This window comes from Dermacentor albipictus, chromosome 8 (genome assembly GCF_038994185.2).
Source record: "Dermacentor albipictus isolate Rhodes 1998 colony chromosome 8, USDA_Dalb.pri_finalv2, whole genome shotgun sequence".
Taxonomy (NCBI): Eukaryota; Metazoa; Arthropoda; class Arachnida; order Ixodida; family Ixodidae; genus Dermacentor; species Dermacentor albipictus.
In genome coordinates this window covers 124,983,041-125,004,383 of record NC_091828.1, presented here as the reverse complement: position 1 = coordinate 125,004,383, position 21,343 = coordinate 124,983,041, and the positions used below count along the sequence as shown (strand labels likewise).

General features: G+C 44.1%; 1 protein-coding gene across 3 annotated transcripts in view; it reads right to left on the bottom strand.

Annotated features, from left to right (window-relative positions):
- LOC135900764 (ATP-binding cassette sub-family C member 10) overlaps nucleotides 1-21,343 on the bottom strand; it is a 45,838-nt gene that overhangs the window by 4,887 nt on the left and 19,608 nt on the right. For all 3 annotated transcript variants that reach the window (XM_065430322.1, XM_065430321.1, XM_065430323.1), the window contains exons 7-17: nucleotides 20,333-20,584; nucleotides 18,989-19,087; nucleotides 15,924-16,113; nucleotides 12,738-13,016; nucleotides 11,886-11,973; nucleotides 10,735-10,894; nucleotides 9,159-9,374; nucleotides 8,039-8,166; nucleotides 3,414-3,583; nucleotides 2,192-2,352; nucleotides 433-686 (exon numbers count right to left, since the gene is read on the bottom strand). In XM_065430322.1, the coding sequence (XP_065286394.1) occupies nucleotides 433-686; nucleotides 2,192-2,352; nucleotides 3,414-3,583; nucleotides 8,039-8,166; nucleotides 9,159-9,374; nucleotides 10,735-10,894; nucleotides 11,886-11,973; nucleotides 12,738-13,016; nucleotides 15,924-16,113; nucleotides 18,989-19,087; nucleotides 20,333-20,584 (1,997 nt within the window). The remainder of the gene's footprint in view (nucleotides 1-432; nucleotides 687-2,191; nucleotides 2,353-3,413; nucleotides 3,584-8,038; nucleotides 8,167-9,158; nucleotides 9,375-10,734; nucleotides 10,895-11,885; nucleotides 11,974-12,737; nucleotides 13,017-15,923; nucleotides 16,114-18,988; nucleotides 19,088-20,332; nucleotides 20,585-21,343) is intronic.

The window sequence follows — 21,343 nt, the reverse complement described above, 5'->3', positions numbered from 1 at the left end:
TAAGTTGCGCTACACAGGTTACTGGAAAACAACTCAAATGGTAGATGAAAAAGAAAAGGAAAAAGAAAGATACGGAATGAAGTCACAGCTTGTGCACTTAGTTTTGCGTCCTTTATTTGTTTACCATTCGTCTTGTTTTTCAGTAACCTGTGTGGTACGAGTTATTCGGATAGCAGGAGCAAGGAGAGTGGCAAGCTGAGCATATTCCTTTTCGTTTAATGCAACAAACATTTCAGTGAGAGTCCTAGCGAATGAGACTCAGAATCCAAACAGCATGCCATCTCATGCCTGTTACGTATCCACACGAGCTCGAGAAAATGCGACTTTGTGTAAGCTCAAGTCGATCTTAGCTTGCATGACACTACACTGATAGCACTCATCTCAATTTGAGTCAATCTCAGGTTGATCAGTTCCTTTACCCATGGAACATACCTGACTTCCTTGGGATGCATGCGAAGAACATCGACGCCGTCTATGTAGATTTGCCCACTCTCGACGGGGGTAAGCCGAAACAAAGCCTGGAGCAGGCTGGACTTGCCGGCGCCTGTGCGGCCCACTATGCCCACCTTGGAGCCCTTCGCCGCCTCAAAGCTGATGCCGCTGAGCGCAGCAGGTAGTCCAGGACGGTAGCGAAGTGTCACCTTGCTGAACTTGACTGCACCGCAGAATGGCCATCCAAAGGGAGGCTGTAGGACATGTGGTACATGGGGCAGAAATGCTGTGATGTATGGCCTTCTTGTGCATAAAGCCCACACCCAGAATTAAGGCACTTAATAAAGGAAGAAAAGGTCTGCATGAATTAACATGCAAATATCCACATAAAGCAATGCTCAACTCCTTATCATAAACAGCGCCGTAAGATGTCTGTTCAGTTGTCTGCTCTATTGAAGCCCACTGCAGCTTCACGGCAATGCACAAAACACTGCGATGAAGTCGCACTACAAAGGTGAAATTCGAGAAGTCAAACACTGATATAATGAAGACGGATATAATAAATTGTCAAGTATAACGAAGTAACTAAAGAATGTTTCTTGCCAATATCAGCATGTAATGAATATATGCTTTAACGAATACCACGCATAAAGGTATTTTTGTGCTGGATCACTGTGTATTTTTGTGCCGGATTTTTGTGTTGCCATCACTATAATGAGGTTCGACTGTGCTGTTGTACATTCCCCCACCCTCTTTCTTGGAGCTGCTGACAGCAAACATTAATCCCTGTTTGAGTTACACATACCATAATATCTAGAGAGATGCCCCATACCTGAAAGAAAACCCACATTTGTTCATGACACAGTTTGATTTTTTTTTTTTCAAAACACGCGAAGATTGCCCATCGGGTCGCCAGGGATAAGAAAGAACGCTCGTTGGGATGGACAGTCACCTTTGGTTCATCCCCCTTAGCTTCAACGGTAACCTTGGCTGATGCTAAGCACCATGGGAGATAGGCGAACAATGGAGAACAATCCCCGGACTTGACATTTTGTTGACAGTGATAGCGGCTGTCCTCTTGAAGCTTCTGAGGAAGACTGAACAAGGGCATAGAAACAAACCTTCACAGCCTTTGGCTATGCTTTTTTTTACTTTTTTTTTATTGCGCATTGAAATATAGCCCACTCCCTCATTTGACCCAATTCGCTTTAGATTTTGGGTGAGCCATCTCTGGGCGTACTACGGTAGACTACAATGCTGTGATGCAAATACATTTAGCTGCTATGTTGACCTCAGTGAAATCTCAAAATGGAAGCTTCGCTTTTGTTTGACTCAAAGCAGGCATAATCTCATGTGACAAAATAAAAATACCATATAGACTTGTGTAAGGGCCATACTTTCTATTTTTTTTCACAATTTTAATGAGGTGTGACTCTTACACGAGACCAAACTTTTTGGTCAAAATGATGCCGGTGCAGTCAGTGACTTCTGCACACCCTGGATCTTGTACACATCCTGGCTCTCGGCATTTAGTAGAGGCACACAGAAGTACGCAGTGCGCAACAATTCGCCAATGCTTGTGTGTGGCATCAGGGCACTGAATGTGGCTGCTTCTCCGTTGGAAATTTCGCTTTTCCAAATTTTGGATGCCAAGTTGGGGCTGCGGCCCTTACACAAGTATATGAAGCACACAGGTCTTTAGCTGCACTGCAATACCTTGTACCATGCGTAGCAAACCGCAGAAGGCGTGACAACGTACCAGGATGCCACCGTCCAGCCTCTCTTCCTCGAGTCCCTTGATGTACTGGTCAGCTCGCTCCATGCTAACCATTTCTTTCTCAGTGTCCGTGAACGACGTCACCAGGCTGCTCAACAGGGAGGTGATCGAGAGCGCGTAGGACAGCGCAAGGCCCACAAAACCTGCAGCCCATGTGACCAACAGCACCAGAATTTAATACATCTTCTTATATCGTGTATACCGTGCAGTTCCATTAATTTGACCCCGACGGAAGGTCCTGGCCAGCGCCCATAAATTTCTATGGGACGAAACTTTCGCTATTTCGATCTTTAAGTTAGCTTTCGTCGAGTAGTTCAAACTTGGCTGGTCATCAGGCATGTGTCCAAGGCCAATGGTGAGCGCAGTAACGATTCCAATAGCGGCAGCATCTGTGCTTAGGGTACAGTGAATCATGCCGAACACAGGTCATCTCCCGTTAAAGACTCCTATTTTTGGTTTGAACCAGGAAACATTAAAATGAAAACAGCAGCTCACAATAAATCATTACAGTATTTACCCAACTGTAGCCCGCACCTTTCTTGCTAAGAAAATTTGTCCGAAAATTGCTCGGGCAGTGCAATCCAACATGAAACTAAAACCGCATTCGCTACAGTCTACCTACAGAGCCAGCCTAGCCACTGTCATCGCCATTACCATCACAACATGGCGACCATGAATGGCATCATAAAGTTTATAGGTAGCATAGCGACAGAACAAGCATAGAACGAGGTCGTGCATAGTACGATGACAATGACGACGATGCGCTGCTTTCTGTCTGATCACGAAAGCAGTTATTACTCGTCCAACGCCTCACGCCGTCTCATGCCGTACTGCGTAACTATGATGCCAACTTCCTCCCCCGAGTGGGTGCTATGCAGGGAAGGCTCTGATGCCAGGCTTTTCCAATCACTCAAATGCACTTCTGTTCGCATAACCGCACTAGTGAATCACTTAGGCATTGGCATATGACATGTGCAAACATTATTTGGTCGGTATACTTGTATGGAAATTCTGACCTCTTCAATTCTTCAGCATGTTGCATTCCTTGTAGTATTTCTGTTAGCTGGCATTCTGGTTAAAAAGGGCAATAAATGTACTTTTTGTGCTTTCACTGCACCGTGTGCACTGTGTGTTTTGTTCCTAGAGCTTTAAAACCCCAACGGAGGAGATAGGCAAAGAGGCAAGACAGCGAAATGGCTCTGACCTGCACTGACCCCTCGGACCTGGTGTTGCACCACGGCCAGGAAGGCGACGCCTGAAGTGAGCAGGACACCCATGAGCTGCAGTCGCAGGTTAAGCCACTGAGATGCCGCCTGTGACGCAAACACTGCCTGCTGATTGACTGCTAGCTTGTGCAAGTTCTCCTGGCAGAACCTGAGAGCAAAGTAGATCAGAAGCCTTCATCATTGAAGTGGCGTGAAGCAGGCAGGGATGATGTTATGATTAATATTACTGTTTTATGGCACAAGGGAACCCAAGGCTACAGAGCAGCCATACAATGTGTAAGACTATCATGAAAACATTGTGTGAAAAACATTGTAAAAACATTGTATGAACCCACCTCATGATGGAACGTCAACGTTAGCACAATAAGCATCAAAGCATTGTAGTATACACACCATATTCCCAAAGTTGAAATCTGTATTTCATGTACTTACAAATGGATGGATGGATGTTATGAGCGTCCCCTTTGGAACGGGGCGGTGGGTTACGCCACCAAGCTGTTGCTATTATACTGCCTAATGTCCTACCTAGGTTTAAAAAAAAAGGAGAAAAAAAAAACAGCGATGAATTCCCATAATTAAATTTTCTGACCCCCTATTGTGAACTTTGTTTTTGTACGTCTACATTTTTGTCGTTTTACTATGTTTACTATGTTTACTTGTGAAACAGTAAGATCAATTTTGTCATACTGCCTTTTGTTTCAATGTATTCACTGCTACATGGACTCTGTCTCTCTCTGTCTTTGTGTGCGTGTGCGTGCGTGCACGTGTGGGAGGGGGATACCTTGTGACTAGTATTTTGTGGAAGATACTAGTCATTAGCAATGTTGCCCTTTGTGTGACTTAATGTTTGTGATGTTTGTCTAAAATGTCACACTTAACAACTAAAATCAAGAAGCCTTATTTGTACAAACGTAAACTTGATTCACTATCCGACAAGATTTGCCTTTAGGGGTACAGGGGCTCCGTTAAGCTGTCGCATGACAAGCTTTTCGTTTCTGCTCTCTGCACTTCTTGTATTAAATGTACAGTTGCAATCAAAAGTTTGGGACCACGGCACCAGCAAAAGAGAGAGCGATAAACATTTGTTGTGAACTAGCGATAGAAAGAGATATCTCCCCGCGCCCAGATGGGTGGATTCCTCATTTCAGGAATCCGTGGGCTCTTGCTACCACCCTGGCCCGTTGGCCCAACTTTTGCTGGTCATCCAGCCCTAGGCAAGACAGCATGGCCTCCTACAGTTCTTCCTTGTCATTTTCCGTCTTGTCTGAATCGGCTGTTTTTTTATCTGCCATCTTCGGTTTTTGAGGGGTTCTGCGAGCCCTGAGCACTCCATTACCATGTGGCACAGGGTGCCCGGAACTCCTCAAAACTTGCAGAGGCACAGGAATTGCGTTGGAGATATCTTATGCAATAGGATACCATTAACATAGGGGTTTGTTTGCAGTCTTCTTAAGATAACTGTGTCTTCTCTGCTGAGTTTCAAGTGAGGTAGGGGGTACCTTCTGCATTCGAGTCTATGGTGCTGTAGCATGTTGGTGTATTTCTTCAAGATATCTTCCTGTCTCGTCGTCTTTCTGGTCCCCATTGGCAGGAAAGCCCGCCTTGCATGCCCTCGGGCTGCGGTGTCAGCCGCTTCGTTCCCCACCAGGGACTCGTGTCCCGAGGTCCAGATGATGTACCGTATTTACTCGATTCTAAGCACCCCCTTTTTTTCACGATCGAGATGCCCAAAGTGAGAGGGGGGTGCCTAGATTAGAAAATCTAGAATGACCCCCCCCCCCTCCCTCTTTTCGCTGCGACAGCATGACGAGATGGGTGCGAGAAATAACATTTTATTCTGCAAACATTCAAAAGAAAAATCGGTCCAGACAGTGAACCCACCGCTTGTGTAGGATGCTCAGTCACTATCACTGGCACTCGAGTTCGTCGCACCGCTTGAACTGCTGCTCTCGGTATCCCACAGCAGGTCGTCTTCCGTTCCGTCGAAGTTGTTTTTGATCGAGCACTTCTTAAATGATTTGACACAACGTCCACTTGGACCTTCTTCCACGCGTCCGAGATCTACTTTGCGATGGTTGATGGGAACGCTTTCGGCAGCTTTCCCGTCGGCATCTTCTTCCGGTCAGGGTTTCAACCCCGCTCTTCGTACTCCTGTTGGAGATTGGCTTTGAAGGGCTTGATGACTGAAATGTAGAGGGGTCGCAGCACTGGCGTCATGCCACCTGGAATCCCAACCACGTCGCTATTGATGTTCCGAAGCTTTGTCTTTACCTCCAGGGTCAGATGGCCGCGAAACGCGTCCAATAGAAGCATCGACCGCGTGCCTGCAGGTCCGCCGAGCAATGATTCCAGAGTAAGCAAGCGCGTTTAGCGGCCTTGGCTACGTGCGCTTCCTAACAAATAGGGGGGGTGCTTAGATTCGCATGCAAACTTTTTTCCTAACTTTTTCGCAAAAATAGAGGGGGGGGGGGGGGGGGTTGTGCTTAGAATCCGGGGGTGCTTAGAATTGCGAAAATATGGTAGGTGTCTGGAAGATGTCCTCCCCTTCAGTTACTGGTTTCAGTAAAGATGCTCATGGCTTGTTTTGAGATTTTTCCTTTTTGGTTATTGCAACAGGCGCTTGGGGGTCGCTGACTATCACGGCTCAGTCAGTGCACGTGGAAATGGCAAGCATGATCGCCACTTCTTCCGCTGTGTCTGGGTCCCCTTGCAGTTACCGTGGCAGCAGCTTGTTCCTTGCCCTGGGCATCTGCAGCACTCAGGGCAAAGGCCGAGCGTTTCGGACATTTTGCTGCATCCGTATATCAGGTGTCAGGGTTCTTCGAGTACGTTTTGTGTAGAGCTTGGGCTCTCACTTGTCTTCGCTCTTTGTGGTGGATGGGATGCATATTGCGGGGGATGGGTGTCATCGTAATGGCGTCCCGTAAGTGATTTGCGATTCGCTGTTTTGCTTCAATTTTTTCTGCCAGCGGCCTGTAATCAAGACAGTGCAGTAGGGGTGTTGCTACACTTCTCAAACTGCAGGCCTCACTCATGCAAGTGATGCACCTTATCAAATGGGTCGCCAACAGGCTGCAGAGCCTCAAAGAGCAAGACACTCTCCATATCATGTAAGCACTTATAATCAGTCAAATAACGTATGGTACTCCCTATCTCAACCTCAATAAAGCCAAAATTGAGAAACTTAACACTCTCATCAGAAAAGCAACCAAGACTGCCATTGGGGCTTCTGAGAAAGCTTCAATGGCCCACCTTTATAAGACTCCATAATACATGTGAAGAACTGCAAGAAGCCCACAAGGCAAATCAAATCGAACGCCTGAAATTGACCCAAATGGTCTACTGCACCAGCAAAAAATTTAAATATATTGAAGCGCAGATCCCAGGCCTGGAATTGGTTTAATTCATTGTATTGGTCAAACGTGCACACATATGCATGCAGTCTGGATTTCAGCCAGAGTGCACAGGCTACTAAAAAAAATTGAAAATTGCGGCACCTTTGGCCTCCAAACTTTTGATCACGCCTGTACACATAAATTGAATGGAATTGAATTGCAGGTTTCATGGACTATGGAGTGATGTGACTGAGGGCACAGAAGGTGCAAGAAAGTTCTAAAAGTGTGGGAATATTGAGGAAGACAATGAGGTGGGTCCAACAAAGAAATTTCGTTGGGTATGCACATTTAATGAATCTGACAGCCTGTTCTACAAGAGACATACTTTAAAAAACCTACATGGGAAAGAACCCTCCCAAAGTTAAGGCTAATTTGATAACAAATTTGATTACAACTTGTAATTTAACCTTAAAGTGAGCAATACTACAAGAAAGCATCCCACATGATGTTGCATGTACTAGCAGCCATCGGGGACTTTCATTACATACTTTACATTACTACTATCATTGCAATGTATCATGCAAGGGATAAGGGCAATGCAAGACATTTTCCAACAAACGCAAATTATCATCACTGCAGTTCTCACGACTGCATCTGATAGTACAACAAAAGAGTGATGCGAACTGACGACCATAAACTGGTGTGCCTTAAAGTGAATCAAAGTGAATCCGCAATAGAGGTTACTGTACCAGGATCAGCAAACCACTGTGCAAAGGGTCCCGGTGAGTAATTTCAGTTTAATTTCATTCATAGAGAGAGAAAACAGAGGAAGAAAAATGAAACCATTCCTAGCGTGAAGCAAGGCCTTGCGACTGCTTTAGCAAATGTGGGCAGGGTACATTCCCCACCTTCACCTCAAGGCACACAAAAACAGTCAGCGTATAATTTACAGCAACGATTAATGTAACATATGCATTAGATAACACTTCTTATTATTTATCACAGGACTGTTTTATCTGCAAAACTCATATGGTTCACTGTCAAATTACCAAATCATTGACTTATGACACCGAATATTGGCCTAGTTGCTTCCACGTTATCCAAAATGTGACAGCACCACTTTGGACAAAAACAAAAATCAAAGAGCAGACAAGAGCAAGCATCTTTGTTTGCCCCTTCAATTATGCCCTTGTCCCAAGCCATGGAGTTAAATTTTGGATCGCTAATTAGACTACAAAACTGAACTATCAAAGCAGCACCTGTCTCACCTGGACACTGCCTTGAAACTGCGGATGACTGAGAGACCAGCAAACGTCTCGGTGAAGTGCGAATACACAGGCGACAGCGTGATGCTGCCCAGACGTCTCAGCTCTCGTGATGTCCAACGGTAGTATTGCTGCAGGAGATGCAGTTCCAGCACTTGTTCAGTGACAGATTAAATATGGTACAGACAAACTGATAGCCATAACATTAGAAGACACAAAGACACCACTGTGGGTTAGAGAGCAAACAATGATTGCCGATATTCTCGTTAAGATTAAGAAGAAACGGAGTTGAGAAGGCCACGTAATGCTGGAGGGCAGATGATCAGTGGCCTGTTAGAGCTACAGAATGGTTGCCAAAAGAAGTAGAGGACAGCAGAGAACTATGTGGTACGATGAAATGATGAAATTTGTAAGCACAGTATGGGGTCCGATGAGCAAGATAGGGGCAACAGGAAATTGCTGGGAAAGACCTTTGTGCTGCAGTGCACATGAATAAGGCTAATATATACATATAGTATATATCATTATCATAACACAGCAGAAAGTTCATTATTGCATGATGCTGGGAGGAATAAAAAAAACACGAAGCAAGAAACGCGCAAAGTCTACATGAAGCACAAGTGGCATGTTAAGAATATAGTACAGTTTGTAGCAATTATTAAACAGTGAAGGAAAAAACGCGAATGAAAGACAAATCCAAAGGTTAAAATTAGAGAACTTGCATGGTGAAGTATGTTCTATCACAAATATAAACATTAATAACAAAAAGAAAAACAGGTAGACACACAACCTTGCAGAATTGCAACCTTATTAGCACCAGCGAAGTGTGAGTGATGCCTCAGAAAACTCCTTGGGACACTGACAAGTTGCTTGGGCAAGAAAGCAGAGAAACCTTGACAGCTGACAATTGCCCAAAATGTGACTAATTCCTATACTTGTAGAACTGTCCACACATCAACCCTCCAGATCTCTTCCAATTTTCAGCATGCTATGCTTTTGGATTCTTGGATAGGTTTGAACAGCTTCAAACGTTGCATTTTCAATGTCGACACTTTCAGTATTTATGGGCAGCTGTGGTCACAAGAACAGCTTCACTACAAGAGTGCATCCCACCACGTCGTACCTGCAGAGAGTTGTATGCAAACGCCAGGGGTATGAGCAAGAGAAGCACCCAGGGCAGGCCGTAGGAGGTAACCACCAATGTGCCTGCCAGAGCCACGCTCTGTGCGAGCACTATGTTCAACATGAACGGCAGCGTGTCGTCGATCGACCAGACGTCAGTCGAGAAGCGGTTTAGCACCCGGCCCACAGGCGTGGCTTCCAGGAACGACAGGGGTGCCTGCGTTAACAAATAACAAACTCGGTAACTTGTTTATTTTACCCTCAGGGATTATGAAGAAGCATTACAGAGGTGAGGGGTTCAGGAATGGAAACATACAAAAGTGTGAGAGGTATACACAAATCCTATAGTCGACTTAGGCTGGCATTTGCTACGCATCCTCATAGTGATCACAAAAATTAAACAGATGTCACGCCATGTCCAAGTACAGGCCAACGTCGATAAAACGAATTTTTTGGTATAACTAAAATACAAAATGTTTGTAGCTGGTATCAGCATGTAATGAATCCATGCTTACAATGAGTACTGGATATACTGTATTTACTCGTGTAAGGCCCATCCTTCCGTAAACGCCACCCTCTTTTAAAGCTTGTTCTCCCGCAAGGCCTGTGACAAGGCCCGAACCTATACATTATAGCGAGAAAGATACTCAATTTCTCAATTCCTGCTATATCCAGTAATTTTGCCCTCCACTGTCATAAGTGCCCTGTAGAGCGGCCCACTTTGTTCTATGGGGCAGAACCTTGTGGTGGTTGCTCAGTCCAAGAAAGGGTGCCCAGGAGCACGCACGGCTCAATAGACATGCACATCTGCATGCATTGCTTTCAACCAGCGGTGCTATTGGTCAGAGCCTTTGTATTGCCAGGTGTGCGCATGGTCTGAGGGCGCTGTTTCACTGTGCTGCAAGGAGATGAAATTATGCGCGTGGGCTCGTGGTGCCTATTCTCGTTGAAAGTGAAATCGGAACGCGTGCCATTCGTCACATTAGAAAAAGGCTGGGCGCGCTGACACGGACACAAGAAAATGGAAACAGACAACGCAAACGCCGTTTCCCTCATCTCATGTCCATGTCTGCATGCCTAGCTTATTCCTAACATGAATTCCTACCAACTAGCGCAAGCTATCTGTCATGTCACTTGCTATGAAAACAAATGTATCGGTGTTACGGATCCCAGATAACTTCATCAGCCAATAAAGCAGCTTCATAATATGTGTAGTGGCCAGAATAATTGTACAAATCAATATAAAAATCAATGTAAAGTCACTGTAGAAAGTCATTGTATTATATACCAAACACCTTAGCCGAATCCCCAGTTTCGCCATGACTTCTTGACTGACAGTGGAAGAGGTACGGCATCCTGAATAGTCCGTGAGTACACACTATTTGTTGCAAAAGGATCGGGCACACATTACATGCGTCACTGAATGGAATTGTGGTGCAGCAAGATTGCAAGTGCCCCGAGTCCCAGTGCATGCTCGGTCAGACGAAGGCGCCTATCAATGACACCACTCGTGAAAAGCAGTTCTGCATGTGAAAAATGCTGTAGTTGGCCTTTAAAACAGTGCGGGACATACTTACTTTGAGCACCTTGTCCAGGAGCAAGTCGTGGACTTTGACGGCAGCCACGACACCACCGTAGGCAAACGAAAAAGCCCGAGCCAAGGTAAGCAAACCATTGGCCACGGCCAGGCCACCGTAGATAGGCAGGAACACATTCATGACATCACTGTTTGTATCTCTGAAACAGTAAAAACCGAAAAAAAAATAAGTAGCTGCAATGTTAATTTACCTAAAAAAAACTTAAGCTCATTGTCTTTCAAGACAATGCAACAAGATTTCCTACTATGTAAAAAGTCTAGTTTCAAATAGTATGGGCACAGCACATGTTCCCTACAAAGTGCATCACAAAAATATTTCGAGAATACACGTTTATAACATAAAACTTTAAAAAAAGCTCTGCCATCACTACACACCGGAAAGGAAGCAGAACCTGAAATGACGAGAAAAATGCAGAGACTAGGCATGAGCTCTGAGAATGAGCAGCGCCCACGGCAAGCCAAAGATCTCAAAAGCCATGTTCTCTGATCTGCATCATATGTGCTTAACCACCAGGTGCCTGCATCAACTGCTTACGTACTATTTAAAGGCTCCTAAAATAAGATTTAAAAAAAAAGCATGGACAAATTACCAGCCCTGTCAGGATTGTTTTGATTGTACATACTACTCTGTTATAACCAATTTAGTCAAATTCAAATTTCATTGCAGTTGGCCTTTCAGATAAGAAGTTTGGGCTCTTTGCCTGGAATGATAATGCTCCAACTGCGAAATCTGATGACGTAAATTTTTAAGGAACAAATAAGCTATAGGCACGACAAGACTACATGTACAAGTAAATTTAAAAGCAAAATTTTGAGTGATCTTATTCAACGGCACTGACCAAAAGCTGCCTCCTGAAGTTGAAGTTTTACTTCAGCTCCAAGAATCTTTTAGAAAGCTTACAATCTCTTAGCAGCAAAATAAATACTACAAGCCTATGCTGTTCTCTGCAAGTAATTTTTACACGATAGGCTTAGGGCTCGTCCTTAATCACAAATGCACTAAAAGAAATCTTGTCAGTTTTCCGTCGACAATTGACAATCATAACTGATAATCATAACAAACATTAGTAGAACGGTAGTTTTGAGGTGTGCACCATGCAATCCGCAACGTAGCTTGAAAAGAAGGCTCACCTGATGAGGCGATGATTTTGCAGATTGCTAGTGGTGTTGGCCCACGAGACCCACACAGCAAGCCACCAGTCGGTGGAGGTTCGGGACACTGAAACAATGCGAGTGTGTTGGCAGGTGACCATTGAATGTTGTGTTACAGCAAAACTGATAATGCAACTAGAGGTGCACAAAAAATGTTATATGTCAGTTTGCAGAGTTTTGAAGTGTGTGTGTCAATTGGGGATTAAATGGAAATTGCTAGAGGCATCATAAGGAACAGTTAAAAAGCTATTTCATATTCCTGCGAATACCATAAATGGCAGATATTTCATATTTGCAGGAAATGGGGGACGCTTTACGTGGGACATGTGCCAGATGTTTGATGTGTGCACCTTAATTGTGTGCTTTCACAGGTCCTCATCCAATTTTTATGCTTTATACAAGGCATGAAGTTGCTTTTTCTTGTGATCCTCAGTGAAATACGCGCAACACAGTGCTTCCATATTGTTAATGAAGTAAGCAAGTTGTAAGTGGCGAATGTAAAATGTTTAAAACAAGTAGGTTAATTAGTCTTTGTAGAAAGTTACTTATTCAAACATTCCAGTGTCATATCACTGGTATCTGCTGTACTTTCCAGGGTCCTGAAACAACTATGCAAGGCATCATTCTCAAATTCATTGAAGATAAGGGAAATATTAAGTTTAATGTGCAGCAAAACTTTCCTGTTAGTGGTTTAATTACAAGCATTGCAAATAATTATCAAACCCTTGTTCTTTCTGTATCTTTATGCATCATAAAGGGCTTGTAGTTAATTTATGCAGGAATCGTACAGTGGCGCAGAATGCAATGTTACAAGAGAGACCATGCACCGACCTTGCATAAGAATGAGAGACAGCAGGACTGTAGCAGCAAGCCAGGTGCCAACCGCGTCCCAGTAAGAGCGCACTGTGCTCAGACGCACCGCCCCGAACTCGCGTTCCTCGTCTTCGACAAGCATTCTGCCGGATTCTTGGAGCATGGCTGAGCTGGTCTTGTGGCTGGACTTCGCTGCTGATGATGACGATGATGTCTTGGACAAAGACGGTTCTTCGGATGCTGCCAGCTCTGGCAGTGCCTCGATGACGGATGACTTAAGTACTGTGGACGGTGGACCTGTCAAGAGGCGGTGAGAAAAAAAAATCATGCAGTTCGAATTGAGATTTACCTGTACTGGGACTGAAATAACTGCAGCACAAAGATTTGATGTATGCCTGACTTATTGTGTACTACTGCAAGCAATTAACCAAACAATCAATCATCAAGTTAAAAAAAGCAGGTGCTTTGGCTGCAACTGCGTATTTCATGATCAGGCGCAAGGGGAACAGACGATCATGGCTTAATCTCGCACGCCATATATGAAGAAAAATGGGGAGGCAACACGTGAGGGGGGGCGGCTTCAACTCCGCCAAGTGCATACTTTGCATGGTTGCAAGCGCAGAATCTTGAAAGGGATCTGCAGCGGCTCACACTTTTGTCCATGCTGTGTTCTCATTGCTCTTGCATTGAAGAGGTAGACAGCATGAACGTCACATTGCTTACTGCTGCTGCTGTGCTTGCTCACACCAGCATTTCGACAGCGAGTGTCCGTGCTCATCGAGTGTGATGTGTTCATGTTTGCTTGTGCACGCTGACACCATGCTTGTTAATTCCCTCAGTAAGCGAATGTTTCTATGTTTACATGGCCGATAAAACTACTATCCTTACTTCGTATAGCTGTCTACTGATTTGCTATTGCAATTAATCCTCTGCCTTTTGGATGAAACTAACTTTTTGGTGCACTAAGACTTTGAAACTGTCTCTAATACCCACATGAGTTCTCTTCATCCTTACAGTCCTTTAAGCATCTGCTCAAACATTATTTTCAGTCAAATTAACTTTACATATTTCTAAATGTCATGTTCCATTACTTCTTGGTATGTAATCTTGATTACTGCATGTTATTCACGGTGTTGCGTCTTGTTTTCAATCATTTATGTATTCACATAGCCAGTTACATGTTTGTGTGTTAATTTCATTTGTTTTGATTTTTTTTGCTTAGTTACCTGATTTCATATCTGCATTCTGGTGTAAAAAATACCTAAGTGTCCCGGTGATCTCTCTAACTTCGGGAGCCTTGTCTCTAAGGGGAGACGTCGGTTGTTGAGATATTTTCTGTATTTTATGGGCAAACCTGATGAAAATATAAGACTTGTAGGTCAATTAGTTCAGGAGACACACACGGTTACCCCTCTATTGTTTCTGGACACAATAGGAAAGACGCTGCTCAGCAGAGAGCTGATATTATTGGATAGGTAGGCACTGGAAAAAGCAAAATAAATGCAGTGCTGCAAGCAGTTCTCAAACAAAATCGTAATTAGCCATTCTCTAGATCAAACTTCAGTGTTTGTACCATGATTACTGAGAGGAAAAAACAAAATCAAATTTTAAAAAGAAAATGGGCAGCAAATTAAAAATCTGATCCCAGCACTATGTGAATAGTGATTGGACATTACGTTAAAGAAGGAATGATAGCTCTAGCTGTTCTAGATAATGAGATAACAATCCGACAGACTAGAAAAGCAACCAAAAAACACATTTAAAGAAAAAGTGTCGGTTCAGCATCAACTTCAGCTCGGTTTCAACTTGTACATGTAGCACATTGGAGTAGACAGAAGGGGTGGGGAGTTTGGGGTTGACCCCTCTCCCCTCTGAAATTTCCTGAAGAAATCCTTCCCCATCCCCCCTTTCCCATGGAACAGAAAGTTTCTGCAAGTGGGGTCTGAAAGAGTGACATGTATGAAAGGGAAAGCTCGAATGTGAAAGCAACGTGAAAGTCTGGGGCGGGGGTGGGGGGAGTGTGTTTGTAAGAAAATTCAACGACCCGGTGAATGTTGAATACTGCAACAGTGACCAACAGAAAATAATTTTATGAAGCGCAGTGGGGCGACAGATACGAGGAGGGGGGGGCGGGGGCATAAAAGGCATCGACCAGCCAAGTTGACAGATAATTATGGACACAGGGAGGGCGTTTCACCACTGCCCAATCGCTCAGCACCAGGTGGCTGTGATGACTACAATACTATGATCGCATGTTACTTCCAAACATCTCTTCAACCAAGTTGGTCACCAGGTGACCGAAAGTGTGAAACTTGCATCATACGATACTATCGAAGTTCTAATGCAAAGCTTTGTTCTTGTATATTTAAATCAAGAATAATTTAGCATGCCCACAACACCAAAAGCGCGATTGAGTGACAGGCAACATGCAAAATAGTGCCTGCAATCTTCCGTACGTAGCCATGGCCATACCACTTACTAGAAGATCTGGCTGAAAAGCAACGGTTATCTCAACTGTTACCTGGGCTGCAACAAGTCTGGCCTGCAAACAAGAAGACACATGATTGTGCGCTGTCTCGGTTTTGTTTGGCACCATGTTTAGCACTGTTTGTTTGTCCAAGTCATGTAAAAGCTAGGTCATCAACATACATTATATAAATGCATGAATTCTTAAACGAAATTTCAGTGTTCTTTAATATCGTCATTTTTAAAGATAGCATAAGGTGATAGCTTAATTTGATGTGAAGTGGCTGCATGCCTTAGAGAGAGAGAGAGAGCAAGAGAGAGGTTAAGGAGAGGGAGGAGTGGCCGACTGGTCAAGTTCAAAGTATTCAGCAAAGGCCAATTTTAGGATAGAAATAACGAAAGTTTGAATCCATAGAAATGCAGAGGCGCCAAACGGGACCTTTGGTTAGGATTGCATTAAACGAACAACCAAATTAACTGGAGTCAAATTAGCGGTTACGCTGTATATATGCACAAGAGTAGCTGTAGCTTTCAAAAACTTTATTTTCAAAAATTGCTTTTTGTAATTTTTTTGTACGTAGAACCTACGTTCCCCCTTAAATTATCTGTAGTTGACAGATTGTATCTTGAACAACTAATGAACTTCAATCAATCAATCAATCAATCAATCAATCAATCAATCAATCAATCAATCAATCAATCAATCAATCCTTTGATGTTATATTCGCCATTCCTCACCTTCTGCGACAACCTTGCCATCCCTCAGCACAATCACATGGTCAGCCTGCGCAAGGAAGCCCACTTGGTGGGTGCAGAGCAGCCGGGCCTTTCCTTGCATGGCACCGACAATGCAGCGTTCAAAGACTTGCTGGGCCACGTGAGCATCCAGTGCAGAGAGTGGGTCGTCCAGCAGGTACACGTCGCAGTCCTGGCACATAAGTCCGGGGAAAAATCAAACATTCGGGCACTCTTCTCTTCGCACATCCTTGCACGTGGCTAGAAATGGAATTTATACTACCAGTCAACTTCCGTCAATTTAACGTTGGTCAACAGGGATTCTTACAACTGAGCTCTGCAGAAAATCTACTAGGTGAAAGAAGTTTCATAAAATTGAACATTTAGATTACCCTTCATCTGAAGATGAAACGAAGCTAAACTGGTTGCTGCACTTTAAGTTGTTGATTAATCTGTCCTTGACCCGCAATCTGCTGGTCTCTTGGTTAGTTCAGATAGTGAAGTGATGCCAAAGATGGGCATTGGCCCCAGGTTCAATCACCAGAGAAGGAAAAATTTTTCTTCGACTGTGAAGCTTATTGTGAGGAAACCATATGGGCTTCGATCCTTTATAATAAAGAATCATTTTGGCAGAAGCTTGCAAGGAGGAGGAAAGTCCATGAAATGAAAAATTGTCATCCACCCGTACGTAGCACGAAGCCACAAAGGATACTCGTATCGTTTTCTCAGAAAGCTTCGAAGTTGAGGAAAAATCTTTCCTGGTCAGGGCTCAAACTCCGAACAAGGATGAATTTTTCTTGAACTGCAATGCTTTCCTTCTAAGGAACCTGTACGGATTTTTTTTGTAGCTTTGTGTTACAGTCAAATGGACGAAAATTATTCCTTTTTTTTACTTGCCTTGTAGTAAAACAGTTCCTGAAATTCTGTAAAGGCACTAGTTCCTCTCAAGCATGTTAATTTGAACTTTTGAATGATTCTGATGCAGTAATCTCAAATTGGGAGAAAAAAGGCATTAGATTATGCAGTTAACAATCCCAAAATTACACGGCAGATAATGAGAGACGCTGTAGAGTGGGAGCTCCAGATTAATTTTGACCACCTGAACATGGCACACAAGTGCTTTTGCATTCCACCAGAACACATTCGCATTCCACCTCCACCGCATTCACACGCATTCCACCTCCACCAGAACAACAGAAGCCAAGTGTGCATTGGGCGCTCTACAGACAAGGTTGCGTGTAACCTAGAAGTGCAACTGCTCTGCTGTGCTGTACAATGTAGAATGTTGCAACGAAATTCTACGGTTCTCACACACTTGCTCTCTCAGCTCTCACGCCAGGAGCTTTCACAGTCGTCGGAAATACCACACACACTGGGCACGTTAAGTTAAGGCGCTCGAGCGCACTCTAGCCAGCAGAGCGCGCTCTTTTAAGCTTAACGGCTAAAAAGCGACTTCCGGTGCATGATTGTGGAGCGCGCTCTACGCGCACCATCCTGGAAACGGTGCGCGAGAGCGCGCGCCTGCTACGGCTTCTGCAAAATTACGTGTTTCCTACTCTTTCCACCAATGCAAGTCCGTTCTCCTTGCCCACTCGTTCCTCTCGCCGCCGCGCTACCGGGCATCTGAAGCTGCTGTCAGGCGAGATCGGCAACGTGTTGGCGCGCTTTGAGCTTGCATCGCATCGTCAGCCGCTGCTGCTGCCTCCGTCGCCGCGCGTCAAGTTCTTCTACCTCTTCATCGTCTAACAAGGACTGCAGAAGTACGGTCGGCGGGGCCATTTTCGAAAAGTGCGCGAAGTGCAATAGCGGATGCGGAAGCAACATAACATTCGCCAGACGGCACGTTCGTGCACCCGAAAACAGTCGGCGAAAATGGCCGTTAAGTTAAGCTCCGAAGGCGTCGCACTCGAGCGCACTCGAGCGTGCTCCTTTGGAGTTCGGAGCGCGCTAACTTAACGCGCCCATTACTGCTTATTGGTCATTCTAGCATGATGCTTTCCCCAAAAATTACCAGAGGAAATTCTGGCACCGCAATCAATATGGGAACTATGAGTAGTACACCCTTAGTTTTGTGCTTGTGGATTCAGAAGTTGTGATGTCTGTGTCAATTACATTTCATCGTTCTAAATTTCAAGTGACCATATTTTTATAAACGCATAAAGGCAATAAGTTTCTTCACACATCCATAATAACTGAGAGCTGTTGCGTTTACATAATGCGATATGAAGTTGAAGATGACGAATTTGCAAATTGACAAAGCCATTTGAAGCCAGAAGCATGAAGTTTATGCACACATTTGAATTACAGCCATCAATCCCATGGTGGCTGAACCACAATGATAACAGCTCCTGTAGATACTAGCACCAGAATTCACTCTACTGATTTTCGCAGCACAATCTTCAGCAGGCACCCCTTTTCACATGTTACAAGTACCATTCTAGCCTTAACCTCACCATCTTTAAGGGCACCATATGTCAACTGCTGGTATTTTCACAGTAATAATTTCTCTTAGTATATACTTTACCTTGCTCTTTAGTAGTTTTGTTATTCTTTGCAGCATATCCCAAGAGGTTCCCCTACAGTCTCTCACTATGAGACCTCTTGCTGCATCGTTAGTGCACCCACATAGTATATGCACTAAAACTGATTAAATATTTAAGTGACTTGGTAATGCCTTAGTTTTATTTTTTCAGGTGGGAACAGAGCTAGGGATGAAGACATAGCAAAGGTGCATAAAAAGGCAGCACATTGCACTGTATTTCAGCACCTTTTATGCGCCTTTACTTCACCCTCAGCCTTACCGCTGTTCCCACCTGAAAATCAATAAATGACTAGTGGATGTCTTCACGCTATTAGACTCTTTAGCTCACCATCACCTCAATCCCTCACCATTCCTATGTATCCTCTTTTTTCCATAAGCCCTTTCCACTTGCTCGAGGTAAGGATGAACAGCTAGCATGTGATGCTGTAAATTTCCGGTGGGACACTGACCAGCATAGGTATCTGTGCTGGTCAGTGCAAATGCAGGGGTACACTGTCCAAGTCTGAGTCAATGAGCAAGCTCGCACCTGGTACAAGGCTCGAGCCAGAGCGACTCGCCGCTTCTGGCCGCCGCTGAGTGTCTGACCTTCCTCGCCCACTTCCGTCAAGTCACCAGCGGGCAGTGACTGCAGAAGAATAAAGACCTATGTCATTACTGATCATCCAGACTTACACAGCACCAGATGAACCTCAACGCAATGAACATTGCTATAAGAAATTATTGTGTATACGAAAGTAAATCTGAAATTTGGCTGGCCATGCTTTATTTCAATGAGTATTCAACTGCAATACAACAAAACTAAAAATGCAATGTCACAGAGATTATTGGCTACAGCGAAGATAATTAATTGTTTTCTTAGAGCTCAAAATATCTAGTGTTCTCGTAACAAACATGTCAGATACACAGCAGGAGCAACTAGAAATGGCACGTTCCACATATGCATGAGCATGTTGGCCAGCAACTTGACTCGCTGTGACAAGCAATGCACACTTATAATTTAATATTGCTCACGTGCCAGATATCGGCATGGAAAAGCGGTGACGGGCCATCAAAATCTGCAGATCTTTCAATGCCCTATAGGCAAGATCGCACTTACCTTTCTCTCATGTACACAGTTTCAAGTTTTCTTGCTGGGCATGCTCATTTATAGTAAATACAGGATATAATGAAATAATTTTTTGTGTAATGCGACTTCATTATGATAAGGTTTAATCATAGTCTCTTGGGCTGAAGATTGTTCACTCTTCAGTCCAAGTTAGGTGGGTGAATAGTGTAAGGTTGCTTTTTTAAAATCTTTCTGGAATATCTCGACAACTGACTATGCAGATTGTTATTGTTATTGTTGTAAAAATTGTTATTTTTTCATAGTGACAAGACTACCAGAGAAGTCACTGAAGCATTTCATATCATCAGAAAATCTAATAGTTGCGTTAGCAAAACATCTTTAATCTTGTCGGTGAAAGAAATGGCATTGCTGCATAAAGGGTAGAATGCAAGGCAGGTACAATGTGTGCGAATGTTTGCTGTCCGGAGTTTGTTTCTGATCATTGATGTATTGACCGGGCGCATGCGTGCCCAGTTTTCTACGTATAAATGTTTGTCTTCCTACTTCAAATAAATCAGTTGTAAGTTCAGCGCCGTGTTTGTCTCCTCCTCATTCTGGTCCCGTCGTTTATGCGCTGTTTGAATTTTTATTGTTACCATGCAACACCAACTCGCCCAATCCGCTGCCCTTCTGCAATTCATTTACCTTTGTAAGATAACATAAACCAAACTAATCCATGTTGCCTTTCTGATATATCTTGACGTTTAAATAGTAAAAAAGACATGCATCAAGCTAAGTAAGTCAGGGGCAAGATGAGAGTGGCACCTTTAGGTCGTCGAGAAGGGCGCAGCATTCGAGAGTTGCCTGATAGCGGGTCGCATCAAACGGCCGCCCGAAGAGCACGTTGGCACGAAGGGTGCCGCGCTGGAGCCACGGCTGCTGGGGCACTAGACCCAAGGCCATGTCCAGCCTCTGGAGCGTCACCGTCCCCTGGACCCGGCAGATGTCGCCCGCGATGGCCGCAAGTAGCGTGCTCTTGCCGCTGCCTACCCGACCCACCACGCCCACCAGTTGACCCTGCCCAGAGAGTGGAAGAGATTACAGAGACCATGAACAATTGCCCAAAAGAGAAGAGAAGAAAAAGAAACATGACAGAGAGATGCAGGGACACAAATTCATTTTTGCTTCCTTCCTTATTTCACAATAGGTACTGACTGGCTAGTCGGTGATCCACAATTTAGTGAAACAGCGCACTTGGAAGGAAAAAAAAAAGAAAAAAAGACATTCACACAGCGCCTGTACATGTCCTCACCATTCATGTTTGTGTGAATGTTTTCTTTCCCAAGCTTCACCGAAATTATTTCACATTTAATTTTTTATTCACATCACCAGGCAACCAACTTATAATCCCAGATTACCGCATCACTTGTCTTAGCCCTTCCAATATAGTTTATCGTGTCTCAGAATTAATTTTTACCAAATAGGCTTCTTTAACACCAACCTGAATCAAAGTACACGAATGCTTTTGTATTCTGCCTCAACTAGAATGTTGCTGTTGCTTAGCGCCAGGTCACCATAGCCACTGAGCCAAAGTAGTGAGTAGCGTGCATATAAAAAAGCACTGACACATACTTCCAAAGCAGTAGAAATTGAACAACATTTTCCTCACGCATAAAAGTATCATGCCTAGCAAGAATGGAAGTCGGGGAAACACCTGCTAGACATTGTAATGCGATACTAATGTTGTCTCAGAATGCCAGACCTGGCACTACTGATATTGTGGATGGTGATGTCTTGACAGAGAACAACATTTCCCGATGTTGTACAGCAATAATG